Below are 23,678 nucleotides of genomic sequence, written 5' to 3' on the forward strand. Positions count from 1 at the left end.
GCTTGAATTTGGAAATGAAGTCTGGGGAAGAGGGAAAACTGCTAAATTAATATAAAAACAAAGCCTTTCCAGGGATGGGATGCTGTTGTGTGCAGTGGTTTAAATCCTTTGGGATATCTGGGGAGTATTTGGGAGCTGAGGTTCTTATTGGGCTGTGTTGGCTTCAGAGCTGCAGGTGCCAAACTGGGGCTGCACCTCTGGCTCCCAAAAACCCAACAGTACCTCCAGGTTAGCAATGATTTTTGGTTTTTTTCCCCTTCATCTATTCTGGAGAACAGAAAATGTCTGTCTCCTTGGGGATGCTTTTGCAGCAGGACAATAAATAGCATCTGTGGGCCTCCACAGCTTGCTCTTACAGCTGCATGTTCTTAAAATCAAAAATGTGCACCTTGGGTTTTCCAGGCTGGCTCCCAGGGAGCAGGTGAGCTCATTCAGGGTCTGCACTGGTTCAGGATGTCCCCAGCTAATGTGGTTTCACAGAGACCTTCGTGCCTTTCACAGTGTTGGCTTCTTTACCCTTTGTAAATATTTCACCTGTTTTCTAAATTATTCATTCATTAAGTGGCTTGGAAAGGAGGGGGAATCGTGCTTATAAAATGTGTGAAAACTTTAAACACTGCAAAGCTGAAAGGATGTGAAAGAAGTAATTTGAGGAAGGACTTTTACATCAGAACAAGCCCTGTTTAAGTACTAGGAGGGGATGGGAGATGAAGGGATGTGGGGTCTGGATGGATCTGGTACAGGCTGGGATGTTGCTGGGATTTGCAGAGTTGAGGTTTGCATTGGGATGGAATTTGGAGGCTGAGATCTTTATTAGGGGTGGATGGAGGAGCTGGCAGGGAATTTGAGGTGGCCACACTGAGGGGTCACAGGGCACCCTCAGTCCTGGAGGTTCTTGGTTGTGTCAGTGTTATTTACAGCCATGGTGTGGATCCAATACAACATAAAACATCTATTCTCCACTTTATTGCTAACTTATGGCTTTTGCATACTAAAAATTAATTGATTTTAGGTTGGGGCTAACTGAAATTGGATATGAAATCTGTCTCCACACAGCAGTGTGCCCCTTGCTTCCCAAATGAGGAACCTTTCCTTCCACTCCACCTTCCTCCAAGCAACAACCAGTGAGGGTGAAATATTGTTCCAGAATGGAGAGGTGTTTGGTTTTTTGTTTGAAGGGTAACATGGCAATGGCACACACTTTTATGGTGCCTCTATTCTTGGACCTCAAAACAACCTTATGCTGTTAATTAGTTAAAGCCTGTCAGTCCCCTCATGAGCAAAGGTGAGTTTTATCTGTGATAACCAAGTGATCTGAGCTGTAGTGTGGTGCTTTGTGGGGAAGGAAGGGAACCTTGGTGGTTTAGCAATGGGGAACAGGAACAGGCAGAGACGAGCAGGCCCTGGGGGAGAGGGGAACACCCGGAGATGGGGAAACTGAGGCAGAGCAAGGATGAGTCAGGATAGCAAAGTGGGAAGAGTCAGAGCTTGGGCCAGTGCCTCATCCCTGAGAGGTCCTTGCCCTTGGCTCCCTTGCTCATGGTGTTACCCCAGCCTCAACACAGCCCTGCAACCATGACTGTGCAGTCTGCACTGGGACATCCTGGAGCTCATCCAGCCTCTTCATTCCTTTGCCTTCACAAAAGCTCTCAGTGAGGTATTTTTGAAGGTTATCTTCAAAAGCAAAACATCAGCCTGAGAAAACTGAATAAAGGCTCCTAAAACCCAGGCTCTGGCTAGAAGCCAGGACAGTGTTCCCTAATTTTCCTCTGTAGTGCTCATCCTCTTTGCTGTGTTCCCAGAGCCCATGGCAGATGTTTGTTATCAGTTCCTGTTCTGGCTCAGGACCGTTCTCACCCTCTGCCACCCGGCTGCTGTGGGGACAACAAAGTGTCCTTTAAATCAGCCCTCAGGTTTTCATAGCCTGCTACATCCTTGTGCAGCCCTTGACCTGGATGGAGCTCAGACTCCAGTGCTGCTGCCTGAATCTCCTCCCCTGCCCAACCACAGAGCTCTGGGCTGTTCTGGGGCTGCATCCATGGGTGAGCAGGGCTGGATGCATTTGGGGTGAGCAGGGACCATGCGGGATGGTCCCACCAAAAAAATGTGGGATGATGTTCCCCTGCCTGGGACCACCATCCCTTCCCAAAGGTCTCTGGGGTCATAGGGGAGGTGGGGTCTTCAAGGAATTGACCCTTTTGGGAGACAGCTTCTGGATCTGTTGAGTTGTGCCTTAGCACACTCTTGGGGTGATTTCACAGCAGACAGGCTCAGCTGCTGTCCCCATCACTAGCAGAACCAGGCTCCACCAGCCTCCCAGGCAAAAAGTGTTTTGCCAGTGTTATTTTGGATTGTTGCAGCATTTCTCACTCTCCTGGGGCACTGGCATTGCAGTGGTGTCTGTGTTGCTGTTGAATTTGGCAGCTCAGGCAGAGCCTGACCTGAACTGGGGCAATTTTGATGGGCAGGAGCGTTGGATGGAAAACAATGGGTGCTACAAAGTCAGGTTCAAGTTCAAAGTGCTGCCATCCTGCTGGAGCATAAGTGATGGGGCAGAGCTCCATGGTGCTGTGGGGACCATCCTGAAGCACTGCCCACTCCTGCCCTGTCCATCCAGACATCCCTCTGGAGTGCCAGGATGGTCTCATGGCTCTGGCTTTGATGGAGCACAGGGGTGGTCTCCACATGGAGCTGCTCATCCCCCTGTGCAGGACCTGCCCTGTCAGTGCCTCCCATGCCATTAGAATGGACACAATGCTCATTTTCTTTCCTTGATCAAGTCTGGCAGGTCCAGTGGTGCCACATGTTGGGTTCTGAAAGGGAAGTTTGTTTTGATGCATGTTTGACAAACTCCTGAGTGCTTTTGATCAACAAGTTTGTGTGGTTTCTGCTCTGGTGGGAGAGAGAAACCCGAGTGCCCAAATCAATATGGTTCTGCTTGGATAATTGAGCTGGGAATTTAGTTCATTATGTGAAGTGGCTGTTGAAGTGGATAATTGGATCTTGAGGTGTTTGTCCTATCTGATAGTTTGGATTGAAGAAAATTTAGGTGCAATTTCACAGGTGTATAGGGACAACATGGCTTCTGTGGGGATCCTATGGTAGAGTAATTAAATAACTCACATTTCTTTGTGTGTCAGAAATGTGGATGAAAAGGAAAAGAGCTTTAAGGCAAGTTTTCTTGGGATGGGGACTTGGCCTCTCCCCTCTCCCTAAAGTGCCCTGAATACTGGCTCTTCTCAGGCAATAACAAACACCAGCAGTTGTGTAAAGCCCCTGATGCTTTATGCACTATTTCTGCAAATAATCCTTGTTTATAATTCAGTCTTGGCAGAAGAAGACTTTAAATTATTAAGGCACTAAATATTTTGCAGTGAAAGAACAGAGATAAAGCTCTTGGCAGAAACAAATTGCCAGGGAGAAGTTGTTCTCTTCAGTGCATTTGGGGCTTTAAAGTATTACAAGAAATAATGTGTGGGGGGACTGGGAATTTACCACTTGATCAAAAGATTTGCTTCTCTCCTAAAAAAGCAGCTGTCCAGCAACCCTAGAAATAACAGTGTCCCCAGAGACAATGTCTGGATCCCCAGAGCCATCCCCTCTCACCACAGGACTGAGGGTGGTCTGGTTTAGGTGGTGGAGGTCTCTGTCCTGCTCCAGCTCTACCACAGCTTTTAAAGTACAGTTTTCATTCACTGGGTGCTCCCCTGAGGGCAGATTTTTGGGGATCCTTCCCTTCCTCAGCAGTGGGAGATGCTGCTGCCAGTGTGTCCTGTCAGAGTTTGTTCTGTGGTAAATCAGGGCTGTTCCAGTGGGGTGGAGTGGAGGCTCTTAGAATGAATGACTTTGCAACCTGTTGCTGATTTTATCCTGATATTACACACTTACTGCTTGTGAGCTCCTGGAGTCAGAGGGTGGCTAGGTGTGTGTATATACATAAAGACATTGTTTATAGCTACATATAGATAAATTTTAGATAGTTATACCCATAATCTTGTAGCTCTTTGTTGGAGAGATTTCAAGCATGAGCTGTGGTGTTTCAAACCCCAGGGTGCTCCCACTGTGGTTGTTGTCCACCATCTCAACATTTTAAAGCAAAAATCATCCTTAAAGTGATGATGGGGGTATGCAGAGGGAGTGGTGATGCCCTGTGATGGTGTTCTCAGGGGTCATAGGATGAGGGAAGAGACCAAAATGTTGACTCCATGTTTCAGAAGGCTTGATTTATTATTTTATTATATATATAATATTAAAACTATACTAAAAGAATAGAAGAAAGGATTTCATCAGAAGGCTGGCTAAGAATAGAAAAGGAATGATAACAAAGGCTTGTGACTGACCGAGACAGTCCAGACAGCTGGGCTGTGATTGGCCATTAATGAGAAACAACCACATGAGACCAATCCCAGATGCACCTGTTGCATTCCACAGCAGCACATAACCATTCGTTACATTTTGTTCCTGAGGCCTCTCAGCTTCTCAGGAGAAAAAATCCTAAGGAAAGGATTTTCCATAAAATATCATGGCTACAGTGCCCTGGCACAGGGTGCCCAGAGCAGCTGTGGTTGCCGCATCCCTGGAAGTGTCCAAGGCCAGGCTGGACGTGGCTTGGAGCTGCCTGGAAACTGTCCCAGCTCACAGCAGGGAGTTTGGAATGAGATGGGCTTTAAGGCCCCTTCCAACCCAAACCATTCTGCAGTTCTGTGGTTCCATGCCTCTGTTTCTCTTTCCTTGCAGGAGATCTGTGCAACTGCAGCTCTGTGGGCAGCGCCGGATGCAACCTGACAACGGGGCAGTGCCACTGCCTGCCTGGGTACACAGGCCCACGCTGCCACAGCTGTGCCCACGGCTTCTTCCCCCAGCTGGGAGGCCAGCAGTGCCAGCCCTGCAGCTGCAGCCCTGCTGGAGCCACCAGTCAGCAGTGTGACCAGTGAGTAACCCATGGTTCTGCACACAAGGCGTCGGGATTTGGGGTGGTTTGGGTTTTGGGCAAGAGTGGGTCTTGTTGTCTGTGCTGGTGTTTAAAAGGAAAAAAAATAAGCAGAAAAATAAGCAGGAGGGAAGCTGGTCTTATAAAAATTAATGAAGATTATTCTTCCTCCTTCAAGACCTGAATTATAAAAATTCAAGAGCTGACCAGTGAGTAACCCATGGGTTCTGCACACAGGGTGTTGGGATTTGGGGTGGTTTGGGTTTTGGGCAAGAGTGGGTCTTGTTGTCTGTGCTGGTGTTTAAAAGGAAAAAAATAAGCAGGAGGGAAGCTGGTAGTATAAAAATTCATGAAGATTATTCTTCCTCATTCAAGAGCTGAATTATAAAAATATCTGTGGTTGTGGCAAAAGCCCTGGCAGCCCCCAAGGGAGCTGACTTGTGTTTCGGAGCCGCATGGAAGCAGAACCTCTCCTAACGCCTTGTGCATCTCTTAGTCCCTGTTGGACTCCTGAGCTGGGAGCGGGGCAGGGGCTGGGGTGGAGCATGGGGGCTGTGGAGGGGTTTCTTTTCCAAAGGGATGGGTTTTATGCCAGAGGCAGGCACAGCTTTGTGCTCTGCCTTTGCTGAGCACTGGGGTGGAAGCAGCGGCCCGAGAGCAGAGTCAGCTCCTGCCTTGCCTGGTGTTTACAGGCACCAGAGCTGATGCTGGAGCTGTTGTATAATGAATGTGTTCCTCCTCATTTCACCTCACCCAGCCTCACATCTTGCCTTGTGAAAGCTGGCACGCAATGATTTTCCAAGCAGGGATCTGTCAGCCATTGGAGGCAGTGCCTGAGCTGGGGGATCTCTGTTCCTGCACGATCACACCCAGAGCAGCCTGACCCACTGGCTCTCCACCTTGTGCTCATGGGGACAGCAAGTTCCAAAGTCTCTGCTTGGAGGAGACCTCAGCAACCACCCTGCAGCAGCTTCCAGCCTTCCCAGGCTCCTGCTGCCTTTTTGTCTTCTAGGGCTGGGTCTGGGCTCAGCGTGTGTTGAACACCTGCAGGTCCCTGCCAGGACAGGGGCTGAGTGAGAGTCAGAATGCTCTGCAGGGACATGCTGCCTGTAATTATTTTATACATTATCTTTTCCCAAACGACCAAACCCTCTGTTGATGTCCTTCCTTTTTGTTTCAGTGCTGGATTTTTCTGCTTGCATAAGCTCTGACAATTCAGATCTTAAAAGTAGCTTTCCAGTTGAGGAAAGTGACCTTCTTACTAAAAGAGGTGATTCTTGAGGGTGGAAAGTATGAAGTTTTATCACCTTTTTTTTTTTTTTTTTAGTGGCTGTTTTAGGTATGGGAAGATGTGCCTGGAAGCACCAGGGTTTGCCACAGAATTGAAAGTGTGATTGTGGTCAGATCTATTGGAAAGGCAAATTGGGCAGAAAGGCAGATGGGGCAGATCTTACCTTTGGGAACTGGGAGAGGAGGGGAAGTGCTGATGGAGTAACTGGATTAACTGGAGGGGAGCATTCCTGCCCCAGCTCTGAGTTACTGGGCAGTGGGTGAAGCATGGACATGTCTGGTGTCTCCCCATGTCTCACTGCATGGGGCGAGCCAAGGAACGCCCTTGGGAGCTTCAGGTGAGATGCTCTGAGTTGTGAAGGAGAATGAGGTGGACTTGGAGCCATCTGTGTGGAGCCAGAAACAGCAGGGACCTCCCCAGCCTCTCCTCAGCACCATTTCACAGCCTGGAGGGAGGGGGGAGATGCTCATTCTCAGCCATTTAGAAGAGGCAGCACAGGGCAGGACGTGCAGGGAGATTTGGGGAGGGGGGATGTTGCTAACAGAGATCACTCTGTTTCCCTTCCCGCCTCAGAGGGGTTTGCTGCAGACAGAGATGACCTCTGGGTGTTCAAAAAGAGAAAAATAGGTCAGTTGTCTGTGTTACAGGGCTGGGGGCATCAGAAGGGCTGGTGTAGTGATGTGTGTGGGAAAATGGAGCGGGACACAAAGGGCAGCAGGGCAGGTGCTCCCCCTGCTCCTGCTGTGTCAGAGTGGGCACCAGGGCTGGGCACAGCTCCTGGCTGCAGCTGGCATGGCTGGGGGCAGGCACCAGGGGTGGGGGGATCTGCTCTGATGGGTGGGAGAGCCCATTGCAGGGAAATGGGTGTGTGAATGCAGGAAGGGATTTGTTTTGGCTCTGGGTGGCTGCTGAGCAGTCCCTGGAGGAGCAGTAGTGTCCCTCAGGCAATCTCTGCTCTGGGATGAGGCACGCAGGCATTGCCCAATACCAGCAACCAGCTACTGGTTTGTTGACATGGAAAATCCTGTCAGTTGTACAATTTATTTATTTATTTAATAAAGCACCAGCCCAGCTCGACTTGCACAACCGAATTCCTGTGTGAGGCTTCGGAGGAGAGCCATGGCTGTTCCAGTGGGGCTCTGGGTGGAACAGCAGCAGAGATTTTGGACTCTGACCCTTTCTAAGGGTGGCTGATTGGAGGGGCAGAGTGCCAAAGGCTGAGCCCTCAGGGCACACAAAGATCCCTCTTAGGTTTCAGTCAGCTCGCCCAGGCTATTGTAAAAGTGCCTTTTAAATAAAGCACCACCATATGATGGTTATTAGTGTTATTCCTCAGCACGCTCTTGGGCTGGCCAGATGGCAACCCAAGTCCCCTGTTTGTTAACCAGACCTCAAATGCAGACCATCAAACAAAACTTAAAAAAAATCCCTTTCCTGAGGCACAGAGTTGATTTTGGGAGTGAACATTGACCTGACATGCTGTCGCTATGAATGGGCTCCATGGCTGCTAATCAAAGGTCTGTTTTGGTGGTGGTTTAAATTTGATTATCTAGGAAGATCCACACAGATCCCCCTGTGGGATGGCAGAGCATTTCTGTGCTCTGGTTTGGGTGGTTTTTTTGTTAGATGAAAAGCTGTGTGTGGCTCAAGCTGAGGGGCTGGATGGAGTCCTGGGCTGCTCAGAGAGGGCTGACACATCTTGGGGAGGGGAGGGGATTGTCCCTGCTGTGGTTAACGCCTAGAAACCTCAGAAAAAATCACATTTCTTTGGGTTGGATGCAGTGCAGATGCTTGCTAAAGATAGCTGTGGCCTGGAAGTGTTCACAGTCCATGGAGGAAGGGTGGGGAAAGGAGCTGAAGTTTCAAGGGCCATGGTCAAGGTCAGAGTGGTGGAGAATGAGGACGGTGACTCATGTGGGTGCACGGGCTGGGCTGGCAGGGCTGTGTGCCTGCTCTGGGGACAGGGACAAGTGGGGAGGGTGCCTCAGCCCATGGGGGTGTAGCCCCAGCCAAGAGCTGCATCTCTTTGGGACATGCATCTTTTGGAGCCCTTGAGTTGAAGGCTGTGCTGTGTGTCCTGTGAGGAAAGCAGAACCTGCCAGCCTGGTGGGGGAGTGGAAGTGATCAGTGCTGCTGGAGAAGGTCCCCATGCCCAGGCTGGCCAGGCCACATCTCCCCTGTGGGATGGTCCCTTTTTTCTTTCATGTGAGCAGCACTCTTTTGCCTGAGCTCTCATCTCTGGCTCCCCAAGGCTGGGCAGGGAGCCAGGGCAAAGGCAACGGGAGTGGGCTGGGGTTAATGGTCTGCAGTCCCAGTAGCCAGGGCAGCACTGGGGCTCCTCATGGTGTCTCTGGCCTTCTGCACCCTTTGGCACCCAAAGTGCCACCCAGCTGAGCCAGGGCAGTGTGAGCCAGCACACAGAGCTGGGATGAGCAGGGTGAGGGAAGGAGGTTTGGGTGAGGAATCTTTGGTTCTGCAGCCCTTGTGCCCTGGCGTGAGGAGCTGTGCAGGCTCAGCTCTTTAAACTCACCCTGAGATAATTCTCCATGCAAACCTGGCCTCTGGCTGTGGGGTTGGAAGGACCAGGAGTGCAGGCAGCAGCAGCCTGGATGAGGCAGCATCCCCCTCCTGGGGAGCAGGAGATGGCAGATGACTCTGCAGTTTTTGGTTTGTTTATTTTTACCTTGCTGGCAGCACTGCCCATCCCCATGTGGCACTGCAGACACTGGCCCAGGGCAGCCCAGTGTGACCCAGCTCATCTGCAGGAGGGCTGGCCTGGATTTGCCTCCTTTGAGGTGTTTATCCCAACTTTTCCTAGCCCAGCACTGGGGTGTGAGTGGCTCTTCCTTTCCTGAAGCTGTGGGGGCAGCATGTTTAGCCCATGAGCAGCTGGGCCTGCGTGGGTGCTCCTGTGGGTTTGGGATGTGAGTGAGGAGTGGAGCTGTGAAGCAGAGATGCTGCTATGAGATGCTGCTGCCTGGCAGAAGGGTTCAGACCTCAATTCCCTGTTTCCCTGGCAGGTTTTGCTTTTTAAACTTGTCCTGGTGCTAGGGGAGAGAAGTGATGCAGCAGTACCTGTGCCAGGAAACAAGGGGAGAGCTGTGGCTGCTGGGGGTTTTAGGGATCACAGAATCACAGAATATTCTGGGCTGGAGGGGACCCACAAGGATCATCCAGTCCAACTGCTGACCCTGCACAGACACCCCAACAATCCCACCCTGTGCCTGAGAGTGTTGCCCAAACATTCCTGGAGCTGGTGGGATGTGGGAAGGAGCAAAGAGACTGTGGGGGGCAGCCTGGTGTGGCACAGTGTGGACACACCTTGAACCTCATGTGAGGCAGGATTGGGTGGGGTTTTTGCAGTGGTCAGGAAATGTAGGTCCATTGAAATTCAAGGTTTTTGTGGAGCTTCACCAGCCTGCAGGGCTGCTGGCCATCCCAGACCCCAGAGGTTATTTGGGGGAAGTGATGGAGTTGTTGTTTTGCATAGATAAAGTCTTCATTTTCTGTCTGCAGAGTGTCATCACACTTCTGAAATGTCTCTCTTCTGCGTGGGATCCTTTCCATCCTGCTGCATTTCAGCAATCCAGTAAACCACATCAGGCACTGCTCCCCTTTGGAGATGTGACCTTGGGAGCTGAAATCCTCAAGGACTTGTGCTTTAAAACCCCCCCAAAACCAGACAAACCCCCTTTTTCTCTTTAAAAAGACTGCTCTCCCTTTTATAGATTGGATGAGCACAACTGGTGGCTCATTATCTCCCAGTAATGCCTTGTCAGCATCACTCTGCAGAGAACAGATCTTGTTTTGTAGCGGAAATTATTACATGTGGACGTCAGAAAAGCAGAAGAATACCCTGTTAAAGCCTATTTTTCTGCATGGTTTAATTATCTAAATCTCTCCCCTATTCCAGCCTCTCACATCCTTTATATCTGATTAGCTCTCCTCCTCCTCTCTCCCCCGACAGGAAGGTAAAGGCACCTGAACCCATTTTTATTCAGTTGCAGGCAGGAATGGGAAATGAATGAGTGACTGGACACAGCAGCAGGGAAAGGTGGATTGTTATCATCTCCCCTATGGTAATTATGGCTTCTCAGAAATCCTGTTATTTTGTGGATTTTCGAGCAGGCTTTGCCATTCCTGTGTTGCCTGTTGCAAACTTTGCTGCTCTGGCAAGCACTGACTGCCCTCAAAAAGAAACATGGGCTCAACTTTTTCAGCCTTTGTGGCTAAATTGTGGTTGAGAGGTGGTGCCCAGGCACTGCTTGTACCCTGAGCCTTCTGCTGTCTGAGCAGAGGCGCCAGCAGAGGTCTGGGGGATGGAGGGACCCCTTTGGGCACAGTGGGTGTTCAGTGGAGACCACCCCAACTCCCTGGCACCCCACTGACGTGTCCTCCTCTGCACTGAGGGTCCCTGGCCCAGCCCTGCACATGATCCTCTGGGAATCCAGCACCCACCAGCTGAGGCTGAGACTTTGCTGTGAGTGAGGAACTCGTGGAACTGTGCAGGATCCCATCCAGCCTCCCTCTCCAGGGTCAGTGTGGACTTTCCACTGCCTCCCTCTCCTCCTTCAAGGGCACCTCACCTGGAGGGGACAGCCCAGCCTGGAGATTCCTGGCTTGGCAGAGCCCAGCCTGGAGATTCCTGGCTTTCCAGAGCCTCCTGGCTTTGCAGAGCCCTGCCTGGAGATTCCTGGCTTTGCAGAGCCCTGCCTGGAGATGCCTGGTTTTCCACAGCCCTGCCTGGAGATTCCCAGCTTTCCACAGTCCTGCCTGGAGATTCCCAGCTTTCTACAGCTCTGGCTGGAGATTCCTGGCTTTCCACAGCCCTGCCTGGAGATTCCTGGCTTTCCACAGCCCTGCCTGGAGATTCCTGGCTTTACAGAGCCCAGCCTGGAGATTCCTGGCTTTCCAGAGCCTCCTGGCTTTCCAGAGCCCTGCCTGGAGATTCCTGGCTTTCCAGAGCCTCCTGGCTTTCCAGAGCCCTGCCTGGAGATTCCCAGCTTTCTACAGCTCTGGCTGGAGATTCCTGGCTTTTCAGAACCCTGCCTGGGGATTCTCAGCTTTCCACAGGCCTGGCTGGGGATTCCCAGCTTTCCAGAGCCCTGGCTGGAGACTCCTGGCTTTCCCTGGCTGCTGGGGGAGCTGGGGCTGTGGAGGCGGCGGTGGCCAGACAAGGTGGCCCTTTGACATTCACAGAGTGGCCTTTCAGAGCTGTGAAGTGTTGAAGTGTCCCTGCTCCTGCCCTACAAAGCAGCTGCCCTGCCCCAGCACGGAGTGAGGAATGTGGCACACAATGGGCCAGTGTTGGCCCCCATAAAGCTCTGCTTCTTGTGCCCTCCACAAAGGGGCTCAGAGCGAGTGGCTGCTGCAGGGCTTGGCCCTGGCCCCACTGACTCTCCCACAGAGCCACCTCAGCCACCAGCAGCTTTGGGTTGAGCTGAGGAGTGGGGAGGAGAAACCCAGTGTGGGGCTTTTTCCTGCTCTCCCCTTCCCCATGTGCTGATATTCAATGATATTCTGACTGACAGAAAAGCCAGCAGTGGGTTGGGAGGGTGCTGGGTATCTTCAGGATGAGAGGATGTGGCCTCAAGCTGTGCCAGGTTGGACATCAGGAAGGATTTTTCATGGAGAGTGTTGTGAAGGGCTGCCCAGGGAGGTGTGGTGTCCCCATCCTGAAGGTGTTCAGCAGGCTGGACATGGCACTCAGTGCTCTGGTGATGGTCAGAGGTGGGGCTCAGTGATTGTGGAGGCCTTTTTCACCTGAGTGATTCTGAGTGTTAACAGCATTGCTTTCCCACCAAAGTGTCTTGGAGCATTTAGCTTTCAAATGTGAACTTTTCCACATTGCCCAGGAAGGTGTAAGAGAGATTTATGCCCTGGCTGCTGTCAGACACCACAGAAAATCAGCACTAAAGGAGCCCAGCTCACTGGAGGAACACACCATTTTTGGAGACATTTTTTCTGAATCCTCCTAATCTTGCACAGAATCCTTTTGTCTTATCCCATCAAAGTGTGACAAAGCCTTTTCATGGGGTTTGTTTTAAAGATGCTCATGGTTCAACACGATTTCCCTCATTCCCACAGCACCTGCTGTGAGCTGTGGCTGTTCCAGGGACACCCCGTGCCCTGCTGGGACAGCTGAGGGACATTGCTGTCCCTGGGGCTTCCCCAGGGGACAGGTGAAGCTGGAGATGCCACCTGGAGATGGCCAGGAAGGGCTGGCATAGCCCTCACTTCCCTCTTTCTTAGGGCAGTGTGGCCCTGCCCAGCTCTCCTGGGCAGGATGGGGGTGTGCTCTGGGCTTCAAGGGGAAAACAATAAATGCATTTGGAAAAACTCTTGTTGTAGGTTTTGCATGGCATGCCCTGGTGTGAGACCCATGGGAGCTCCCTCCTTCTCTGCCTCTGCCCCAGAATCTGACCAATCTCACATCTTTTGAAAATCAAGGCACAAGAGCTTGGTGCTGTGCTGTTTTGGCTGGGTCTGACATGGCCAGGGAGTCCCTGGGCTCTGATGGAGCTTTTCTGGTGTCTGGGAATATATTCAAAATTAATTTCTCCATTGCTCCTCCTTGGGGGGAAAAAAAAAAAAGAAAAGGAAGAAGAGGAATGATTGGAGCTTGGTGAGGGTTTTCTGTTAGACCATGAACTGTGCACAGCTTGTCTCCCAACAGCCCCTAAGGCCATGGTCCTTCATCCTCCCATCCATCTTGTGCCTGTCATGTCCCTGCTACAATCAAGATGTTTCTGTGGAGGAGGGGTGGAGACCCCTTGCAGATGTGGCTGCACATTGTGCTCTGTCTCAGATCACAGCCACTTTAATGCTTTTTTCCCCTTGTGCTGAGGCCTTGAGTTCCTGTGCAAAGTGAGGGCATTGCCCCAGCTCCCAAGCCCAGCCCCTCACTGTGTCCTTCCCCAGCCACCAGACCTGGCAGGAAATCATCTGCAGGATGCTCTGTGTTCCCTGTTCTCTGTGCCCTGCTCCTGAGACACCTGAATCAGGTGAATCAAAGCTGCCTGCAGTCCTCTTTGCCAGTGCCCAGGGGAGGGCTCTGTGTCTCTGGTGTGTCCCCTTGAGTTCTGTACCTGTAAAGCTGCAGTCCTGGCTAAAATCACCGCTCAGGGAACATTTGGTTGCCACCAGTGGCACAAATCCCTTGGCAAGTGATGGCATCCTGTGGCTCTTTCCCCTTGAGAGGAGTGCAAGGGAGCTGTGGGGACTGGAAATGAGACATAATTTGGGGTGTAGGCTGTCCCCTGCCCCAGTATTTTATTTACAGTGCCCTGCCCCATGGCTGTGGGAATGCTGCTGCCTGGGGTGGCTGTGTCCTAGTCCAGCCCCAGGCTGTCTCCTGAGGCAGAACAGGGACCCTGAGGCTGCTCAGCTGAACCAGCTCCTGCCTTGGGGGGGTCCCAACCCTGGCATGTGGCCCTTGTCCCCAGAGGGTCACATCATTCCATGCTGGATCCAAGCCTTGGATGGGGCTGTCCCTGACCAGCAGTCACTGCCTGCTCCTTTGGCCAGTGCCTCATGTGCTGGTGATGGTTTTAATCAGTAGGAAACATCTGTAAAGTTGATGGATGATGTGATGGTGATACACACCACCTACACGGTCCCCAGAGTGAGTGTATTCATAAAAATCTGGTCGAAACCAATGCTGGCAGGAGACTTTGATTGCTGGAAGTCTGGTTTTATCCCAACAGATATTTGTATCAATTCTTTGTGAGAGCTGAGTGTTGGCTGGCTTCAGAGGGGTTAATCATCATCTGAAGTGGAGTTGAGTAATTGATGTTGCTGCATCAAAACGTTTCCCTCTTCCCATCCCCCTCATTCTCCCCACTTCTCCCCAAAAAGAAATTCTTGGCTGATACTCAAAATCCAGTTCAGTTCTCACTGTGCAAGTATTAAACTGTGGGTCTTTTCTTTCAAATTTCTGGATTTTTATGGGTACAATTGGTCTGTTAACAGGATTTTTTTTTTTGGTGGTTTCAATGCATTTATATCATTGACCTTTGCTTTAAAAAGTGTCTGACAGACTTTGCTGGGCTGGAGCTATAAAAAGGAGTGTTGTAAGGGGGCTTTATTCTGTGGAAGCAATGACCACAGGCAAAGCTTTATATTTGCTGAGTGATTTAATTCTTGCACATGCAGGACTTGGCTCTGTGCCATGTGTAACATGTTGAGAAAAGGTCTGTTCAAGAGGCATTCAAACCAAACTTTCCAAACAGTCTTTTATTTTTTTTCCTTCTTTTTTAAGCTTTCTTTCCTGTTATTTCTAAGCTAACGAGTAAAATCAAGGGACCGTGCCCCAAAATCCTGAATTGAGCTCCAGCAGGGTCATTGGGGAAATAAAGCTCCTTGAAAGCAATGAAATGGGAGTCTGTGTGGAAGCAGGGAGGAAGAGGAGGGTGTCATTGAGAAAAAGGCTGGGTCAGGGACACGAGGGAGTCAAACAGAGCTCTCTGAACTCCAGGAGGAAGCCAGGGAGGCTGAAGATGATGCAGCTCAAATCCTTGATCCCACAAAACCCTGCTCATATGCTGCATCCCCAAGAGATGTGTTTTCAGGCTCAACACCAGATCTTCCTCCCCACAGCACTTGCTTTTCCCTGCCTGTCCCTGCCCTCTTACAGGAATAGCAGTAGCAGTCAGGAGCAAATCATAAAAAGCTGCTTTTTGTTTGCGCTTATTTTAAACACTGTGACAACGTTTGGATTAATGTTGGGTCTTGTGAAAAGCTCTTTAAAAGTCAAACATTCTGAGCTGCTTACCAGCCAAACATACTGAGCTGCTTACCAGCATGCCTTTGAATTTTGCATCTGCCTGCTGCACTTCTAGATAATGGCCTGGAGAGCAAGGAAACATCATATTTCTTTCTTCTTCTTGTAATCAGGCCGTTAAATATCCTTGAGATTTCAGATTCTGCAGGTATTTAATTGTGTAGCCCCTTGGGCTGAGGTCCATATTTTGGTGAGTAGTTCCTTTTCCTTTGGCAAACAAACAAACAAACAACAGAAATACTGAATTATGCAAATTTCTAACAGAAGCAATGTCTTGACCAAAACATCTCGATCTACAATATTTTAGTTAAAAACAACACATCAGCAGTGCATCAAACATCTATTAGTTTTAATCAGCAGATTTTTCTGGAGGCTTTTAGGAGCAAATTGTGCCTTGCTCAGTCTTTCCAGGAGGAGAGGGGGAACAATGGATGAGCTTTGTGCAGGCACAGTGAGCCCTGAAATGCTGACTTGAAAAGGTGTTTCAAAGGTGTTTGAGCAGGGTGGAGGTCACACAGGGGAGAGCTCAGAGGGTGATGCAGCATGGAAGGGCTGTCTGTGGGTCTGTCTGTCTGTATCACCCCCTCTGCAGATAAATCCATCACCTGGAGGGGACCAGTGCTGTTTATTTGGGTTGCTGTGGTGGTTCCCTGCAGCAGGCAGGGCTGGGGTTCCTGCAGGTGCCCCCAGGGATGTGCAGAGGCACTGGGTGCTCTCTGTCCCTTGGCTTGGCTGTTCCCAGTGCCCAGGTGGGATGAGGCACCTCCAGCAGTGTTTGTGCCCAGGGCTGGATGGGAAGGAGCATTATCCATTCCTGGGATTCCTCTGAGAGCTGAGCTAAATGCTGCCAGTGTATGAAGTCTGTTATGAAAGCAAAGCACTGGAAGCCTCTGTGTGGAGAGAGTAGCAGAGAAAGCCAAAGGAATGAGGGTAACCTTTGCTTTTTATAGCTCCTGGTATTTGTTTGCTCATGGCAGCCACCAGCAATGCCCTCTGTGTTCACAGTGCAGAGCTCCACCCTCCCTGCAGTCACACTGTGCCCAAGTAAACAGCTCCTGTCTGGGTCAGCTGGAGTGGAAGCCTCTGCTGGGGAGGGGAGAACCCTCTCTTGTCTCTCCCTGGCTTTACTGGGTAGGATTCAGCTGGAGAGAGGGGTCCATGGAGATGGGGAAGGATAAATGGGATGGTGGAGGAGAAGAGGAGGGAGTGCAGGTGGCTGACACCTGCCCTGGCTGAGCCAAGCAGGACACATGAGCTGCTGCCCCAGCTCCCAGGGGAGCCAGCAGAGCATCTGGTCAGCAGGGAATTGTCTGCTCACACGAAAATCTGGGAGGTGCTGCTCAGCACGGGTGTGGAGGGGGGAGGATGAACCAGGTGGGTGCTCTGGGATGGGTCAGGCAGAGTGACCATGGATGTGCTCAGAACCCAGGGCTGTGCAGGTGTAGCAGGGACTCCAGAGGGGCTGTGGGAGCATCTGCTGGGGCTGATGCAAGGGAATGGCTCTGGGCCAAGGCTTTCTGGAATGAGCAATGATTTCTGGTGCCCAGCTGGAAATTGCTGTCAGGGCAACTGGCTTGGCAGACACTCGTCCTTTCTCGAAGTCCCCATCACTTTTTGGAAATGGTTGCCCCTGGCTTTCATGTCCTGCTTCCAGCAGAAAGGAATACAGGGAGTGCAGAACCCTGCCTGCAGGTTTGTACCTTGGGTGCCTCCCAGCACAGCCAGATCTCACTGTTTGTTTTTCCCCCTGCAGCTCTGGGAAGTGCCAGTGCAAAGCTGGAGTCACGGGCCTGAAGTGTGACCGCTGCAGCGAGGGCTTCTACAGGTTCAACGAGAGCTGGTGTGAGCCCTGCCAGTGCAACAACCTCTCCCACACCTGCAACAGCTCCACAGGTGATGATGGCCTCTTGTCCTTCACCTGCCCCCTCTGCCTCTGCTTTTTCTCTTCTCATTCAGCACACTCTGCTCTTGTCCCCTTCATCTACATCTTTTTGCCTTGCACACCCAAAATCTTTACCTTAAAGCTGAAATGGAAATGCAGGGTTGGGGTTGGTCTCCTTTGAAGGAAGGCTGTAAAGGCTGTGTGCTTTAGCCCAGAGCCCTAACTCAGCAGCCTGTATCCAAAACTGGGGCTCTATTGTTCTCTGCACTTACACAAACACACAACATGGGCTTTTAAAGACCTTTTGTTTAGCTGCTGTTTACCTGGAAACATACCCTGGGCTGGCACTGACGTAAGGGGACTTGGGGCCACAGATAACAGGATTAGAGCTGCTAAAAACTGCCAGCATCTAATTAATACTGCCCACTTCTTATAAATTGGCCTTGTTCATTTTCCCTGATTATTTCTTTGACTGTGTCTCACTCAGATGTTGATGGAGTGCAAATGTCGAGGCAGCTGTGCTTGAACAGCTCATGGGAGAGCAGGGGGAGCCTGATTGCTTTGTAATCTCACCTGGGAGGAGAGATCCTGGAGGAGCAGTTCTGGGACTGCCTGCACAACCCCACTTCAGCCACAGCACTCACTTCAAATTCCAAATTCTCCTCAAAACCTCCAGGCTGAAAGGCAGTTCTGTAAAACTTATCCAGGAGCTTAGAAAGAGATAATAATTAAAAGTAATGTTGCATAATTTGCTGGCGGAGAGGCAGAGCCCATGAAATCAGGTATTTCTGGGCAATTTGTGCCCGTCTGTTCCCTCATGGGCTGTGTGTTTGCAGCAGAGGAATGCCCAGGTTCCCTCATGGGCTGTGTGTTTGCAGCAGAGGAATGCCCAGGTTCCCTCATGGGCTGTGTGTTTGCAGCAGAGGAATGCCCAGGTTCCCTCATGGGCTGTGTGTTTGCAGCAGAGGAATGCCCAGGTTCCCTCATGGGCTGTGTGTTTGCAGCAGAGGAATGCCCAGGTTCCCTCATGGGCTGTGTGTTTGCAGCAAGGAATGCCCTGGTCCGTGGGCACTGGGTCTGCATTCCCTGGGGGTGAATTCCTGCGTTCCCTTGAGCATGAATTACTGCATTCACTCTATGCTGAGCTCTGTGTGCTTATGTCCTACCAGTGCTGAGGGATACAAGGCTGTCACTAAAGCTGTGCACACATCAGCTGTCTCACTGATTTGGAGCTGGGTGTGTGGGTTTTGTGAAGGAGGAGGATAATCTGCTCTTCCTTTTTGTTCCCTCAGTGTTCCTCCTGCTCTTGATTTATCAAAGAAAACCCAGCACAGACCTTGCTCCTGGGATGGGGCTGCTCTTTCTGCTGGGATTGCCCAGTGCTGCCCACAGCATTGCAATGAAAACCCCTCATTTTGCTTAATGACCTCTTGTTGATTTGACAGAAACTTTTTGCTGCTGTGGCTGAGGGAACCAAACAAAACCAGAACAGAGAACGAAGTTGATTAAAAATTAGATCAGATGCCTGCTCTAGAGACTGCACTCTGTGTGACCTCCCCAGCTTTACATCAATTCTGTGTAGCCTTTGTCCAATTTTCAAAGTTTTTTCCCATTCATGCTATACTTTGGGCTCCCTCTGCTGGCTCTGCAGCCAGCTCCTGCTTGGCATCGCTCTGGCCAGGAGGAATATTTGAAATTACTGGGCATAAATAAATAACTTGGGCAGCAGGAGCTCCCCAGCTGACAGCACTTCCTCTGCCATGACCCTTGTACTCCATGGTGGGTCTGTGCACTGAGGTGGGCTGGTGCTCCCCACTGGGGTCCTGTGGGGTCTGATCCTTCCTGAGGGCATGATCAGGATGAGAAGTGCTATTAATTATTAAGGATCTCCACAGTGATACCTGATTGCATGCCTGTGCATGCTCTGCCTGGCTGAGCAGCTGCTGACTCAGGGAAACACAGCCATTTCCAGGGCTGCTGGAGATGGATGTGGGTGATTTCTGCTGATGGGAAAGACATTGGTGCTGAAATGACCGAGGCAGCACAGGTGTGATTCCAGATTTATGCCCCTGTTAGAGCCTGGGGAGCACTGTCCAAGGCAGCCTTGCTGTGACCAGGCAGATGAACTTCCCTGTCCAAGACATCCATCCCACTGAAACAGCTGATCCAGGCTTGCAGCTGGAGAAACCAAGCACAGCAGATAACTTTCCCTTCTGAACCTGACATCTCTCCCACAAAAACCACTGGCTCGTGCCTGACAGGCTGCTGAGGGAAGAGCAAACAGTGTGTGGGAGGTGATGCCGAGCAAGGGGTGCTGGCAGGGCCCTGCTGGGTGGGTGAATCAGCCACTTCCTGGGTTTGCTTCCTGCCCTTGGCAGCAGGCAAGGCTGCAAGGACATGCCAGGCTGCCTGGGGATGCTTGGCTGTGGAGTCATCACTGTGGGAATTGAGGAGCAGCAGGCGTGTCAGGATTGTGAGGGAGCCAAACTGTTCTGATATTAATAAGGAAATCTGCTCTGGTCTTTCAAACAGTCAGCACAAACCTCAATCAGGATTTTTTCCTGTGGTTGATGTTGATATGAGACTTCTCCATCCCCCAGCAGCAATGCTGGGTCAGCTCAGTGGATCTGTCTGTGCTCTCCCACTGCTCTGGGCCACCCCAGTTTATAGACAGGGCTGTTGCCTTTGCAGACTCTGTCTGGTACATGGGATTTATTCCAATCTTCCCTCAGCTCCCTGCCACCTCACTGAGGAGCCAGCTGAATTACAGCATGTTCCTGGTGATGGATGGGCTTTATATAGAGGCTGTGCTTTTGTAACTAAGGAGATTTTTCTTCTGGGTCACAGGAGTATCAAAATGCAATTTGGAGGCCATTAGGAGACGGCGCCTGTGGAGACACGGCACGTTGAGTTTCTGATTCAGGGGCTTCCCCAGGAAGGGCAGGTGGCTCATGTGAGTCCCCACTTCTCTGCTTCTCTGGGAAGGTCAGTGACTGCTGCTGCCTTGTCCTGGGGTGGAGGAGCTGGAGCCACACTGGTAGGATGGAGCTGCCTGCCCCCAGAGCAAGACAGTGGCACGTCCTCAGCCCTGACCACCAGCCCAGGTGTACAGGAGGAGGCTGCACACAAAAAACTAAAGGCATAAACCTCAGGGACCCCTCATGAGAGTGGGGGATTTTCAGCATCAGTGTTCCATCACTGGTACAAATGCAAACTGAAACTGCTTTCCTTGAGGAGAATTTTAACACTGATAACTTGTGTTTACCTGCAGTGACCTTTTAGTGGTGAGCTGTGGGGCCTCTCTGCTGGGGCCACCTGCTTTTTCACATTATCTGTGTGTGTGTGGAACGAGGGGGTGAGCATCAGAAGGTCATAAGAGGCCAGGCTCATGTTTTGGCCAGAGGGCAAAACCAGAACCACCTGTGAGCTCTGATAATTCAGTGTGTTCCACGTGGATTCTTGCTCCAAATGTTCTGCTCCAGTTCCTGCTGCTGAATGTTTGCTTGTTCTCCTCTCTGTTCCTCAGGCACCTGCCTGGAGTGCCAGGAGAACACGGAGGGGGAGCACTGTGAGCTCTGCAAGGAGGGTTTCTATCAGAGCACCCCGCCTGCCCACGGCTGCCAGCGCTGCCCCTGCTCCACTGTGGCATCCACTGGCACCTGCCACTTAGGTGAGCCTCTTGTTTTGCTCTAATTCCTCATAATGAAGGTTGCTCTCCTCAGTTACATTGCCCCTCAGAGTGTGTCAGCCCAGCAAGGTGTTTTATAGCCTGTGGAGCTCCTGGTTGTGGGCACTGCAAGCAGCACCTGCTGTGATGGGTCCCTGGTGCTTGTGTTGCCTCTTGTGAGAGCAGCTGTGCAGGGGAGGGATCAGAATCACAAAATGGTTTGGCTTGGAAGGGATCTTAAAGTCTGGTTCCAGCTCCCAGTGTGTTGCTGCTGCAGTCTGCTCTGAAGAGCCTGCAAAGTTCTGCAGAGAAGCTGCTGAGCTCATGGCAGCCAGGAGGGGGGCAGGAGATGCTCAGCAGGGCCATGTAGCCCTCCATACTTCTGAGTCTGCTTCTGAACATCTCCATGGGACTCCATGCAGAGATTCTCCAATGTACCTGAGACAAGTCAGAGCTGTAATAGTCATATCTAAGACTTTTTTTGATATTTCCCTAATCAATTTTGCAAGCAAGCTGCTTCTGGCTTTGTACAGGCCCAAAAGTTCCTTTGGATTGCAAGCATCCCTGATATAGTTCCAGCTGTTCTCTGAAATTGCCTGTTTGAGATGGAAATGTTCAGGAATAATAATTTATTTCCTTAGCAACGTGCTGAGTTTGCTCTGTGAGGTTGGTACAAAGGCATCAGAACTCTCCAAAGCTGTTTTTTCCCCTACTAACAGAGAAACTGCTGCAGTTCAAAAGTTGTGTTTTCAGCTCAAAATTTGAGATTGGTCAATACTTGTGGCTGCTGATTTTTGTCAGGGTGCCTTGTGGTCAGTCCCCAGAGAGCAAACCCCACAGAACAATTTTGGGGGTGTCTCTGCAAGGGCTGTGGCACATCCCTGCTTTGCTTTCTGTGTTCTGCAGAGCCTGGCGAGAGCCTCCCGAGGTGTGACAAGTGCAAACCAGGGTACACTGGCCTCAACTGCAACCAGTGTGACAAGGGCTACTACAACTCAGACAGCATCTGCACGAGGTGTGAGTGCAACGGGAACGTGGACCCGGGGCTGTCCCCCAGCGTGTGCCGGCCCGACAGCGGCGAGTGCATCGGCTGCCTGTACCACACCACGGGCTTCCACTGTGAGCTCTGCCAGGAGGGCTACAGCAGGGACTCCCAGGGCACCAACTGCACCAGGAAAGGTAAAAAATGCTGCTCAAGTCAGTGGCAAGGCTCACTGTGCAGCTGGACAAAGGTTGGAGTGGGAATGCTGGTAATTGTTTGTGTTAGTTTAGATTCGTCTGGACTCTGGTGTAGACAAGAAAACCATATCTTTATGACAGAATAACAGAATAAATTAGGTTGGAAAAGATCATCTAGTCCAACCTATGACCTAACAGCTCCTCGTCAATTCAACCATGGCACTGAGTGCCACATCCAGGCTTTTTTAAACACATCCAGGGATGGTGACTCCACCACCTCCAATTCCAGCACACAGTCGTTGGTGCCTCCTGGCCTTGAAGGGTGGTTTAGAGTTAGCTCTGTAACCACCCTGATTCCAGCCCCTGGCAGACACTGCTAGTGAACAAACTGGAAAAAAACCCCAATCCATTTGTAGTGTATTTAATGTACAATGAGAGAAAATGGTTCTGTAGTTGCTCCTTAATTGGTTATCTGGAGGTTGGTTTTCATGGTGGATGTCCAACACCATGCATGGAAACATTACCAATGTGATGTATTAGTGAAAAAACCCAGAGTTCAGGGAAGTATTTGGGCACAAATTTGTCCTTGTCATGGACAGAGATTCAGTTCAGATCTTCCATCAGGTGCTAATGTGGTTTTCACTCCTGTGCTGCTCACTTGGGTGTGTAATCACAGAGTCCTTTCCTGCTCAGGGAGATGATCAGTACAACAAAGTTGGATGCTCATTAGCTGTAACAGGGCTGGAAATGGCAATTTTACATCAGCTCATCCATGATCTGGATGTGTTTAAAAAAAGACTGGGCATGGCACTTGGTGTTACAGTCTAGTTGAGGTGTTAGGGCACAGGTTGGACTCGATGATCTTAGAGGTCTCTTCCAACATCATTATGCTGTGATTCTGTGAAGGCACATAGAGAGGATATTCAAAGGACCAAGGCGAGTGTTTTGAGCCCCAGGGCAGGTGGTGCTCCTGCTGCCATGGGGTGGCACAGCAGGGCCTCTCTCTGGTGTTCTGTGGCTCTGTGCCACCCAGCCCAGCAGCGCAGCCTCCCCAGGACTGGGCCCGTGGCCTCCTGCCAGAGCTGCTCCACTGCAGGCGGCAGCAGCGGCTCTGCAGAGCCGGTGCTTCAATCAAGCAGCTGGATTGAAGCTGGATGTGAGGCTCCCATCAAAGCTGCCAAAGCAGCCCATTGAGGGAGCAGCTGCTGCTCTCAAGGAGCTGCTCTGGGACATCTGGAGAGCTGGCAGGGCCCCGGCAGCGGAACAGGCAGCGCCGTGTCACGGCCCGGAAGCGGCGCCGGGGCCAGAGCCCTGCACTTCACCGAGACGGTCCTGGGAGTGCCAGGAAATGTCTTCACCCCAGGCCTCCCTGCCAGCCCTGAGCTGATGCTGACTCACACATAAAGCCCAGAAAAGTGCTGTTTCCTTGCTGGTGAATCAGCCATTGTCTTGGTTCTGTTTTTTCCCTACTTACAGCTTTGCCAGGGATTGAGTGTTGGTGAAGGAATTAGGAAATGATGACTGAATTCCTCATGCCCTTTTCCCAAAGCCAGAGGTTTTCCAGGAACTTCTTGCTCCTGTCATGTTGCTTCCTATTGCAAAATTTTGCCTGTCATGCCATGGAGAAATGCCTTCTGGCATTCAGCACCCTGAGTGTCCTTATCAGCCTGAGGGAACAGAGGAGCTGCTGCAGGGAGGGGACTCTGAGCAGAACCTCAGTCAGGTGTGTGATGCCCCTTCCAGAGGAATTTCTTTCTCAGTTGCCTGAACTGGGAATGTGACAGCCCAAAGTTAACTTGTGGGAGTTCCCCTGAGGGCCCGTGGCAGGACATGTGCTGAATATTTCCAGCTCCTGTTGCCATTGGAGATGGAACTTAGTGTGAAATTAGTCCTTCGGAAGTGACTCTCCTCCTCAGTCATAATTAGTAGATGTTCAGGAGAGCTGGA

At 51.0% G+C, this 23,678-nt stretch overlaps 1 protein-coding gene across 1 annotated transcript in view; it reads left to right on the plus strand.

The window, feature by feature from the left end:
- MEGF9 (multiple EGF like domains 9) overlaps positions 1-23,678 on the plus strand; it is a 48,026-nt gene that overhangs the window by 18,248 nt on the left and 6,100 nt on the right. Inside the window, exons 2-5 of the mRNA XM_071453584.1 lie at positions 4,738-4,930; positions 16,757-16,896; positions 20,412-20,555; positions 21,459-21,731. Coding sequence (XP_071309685.1) covers positions 4,738-4,930; positions 16,757-16,896; positions 20,412-20,555; positions 21,459-21,731 — 750 coding nt within the window. The remainder of the gene's footprint in view (positions 1-4,737; positions 4,931-16,756; positions 16,897-20,411; positions 20,556-21,458; positions 21,732-23,678) is intronic.

Source organism: Agelaius tricolor, unplaced genomic scaffold (assembly GCF_023055355.1).
Source record: "Agelaius tricolor isolate 1412-34295 unplaced genomic scaffold, bAgeTri1.0.p SCAF_37, whole genome shotgun sequence".
In the NCBI taxonomy this organism is placed as follows: domain Eukaryota; kingdom Metazoa; phylum Chordata; class Aves; order Passeriformes; family Icteridae; genus Agelaius; species Agelaius tricolor.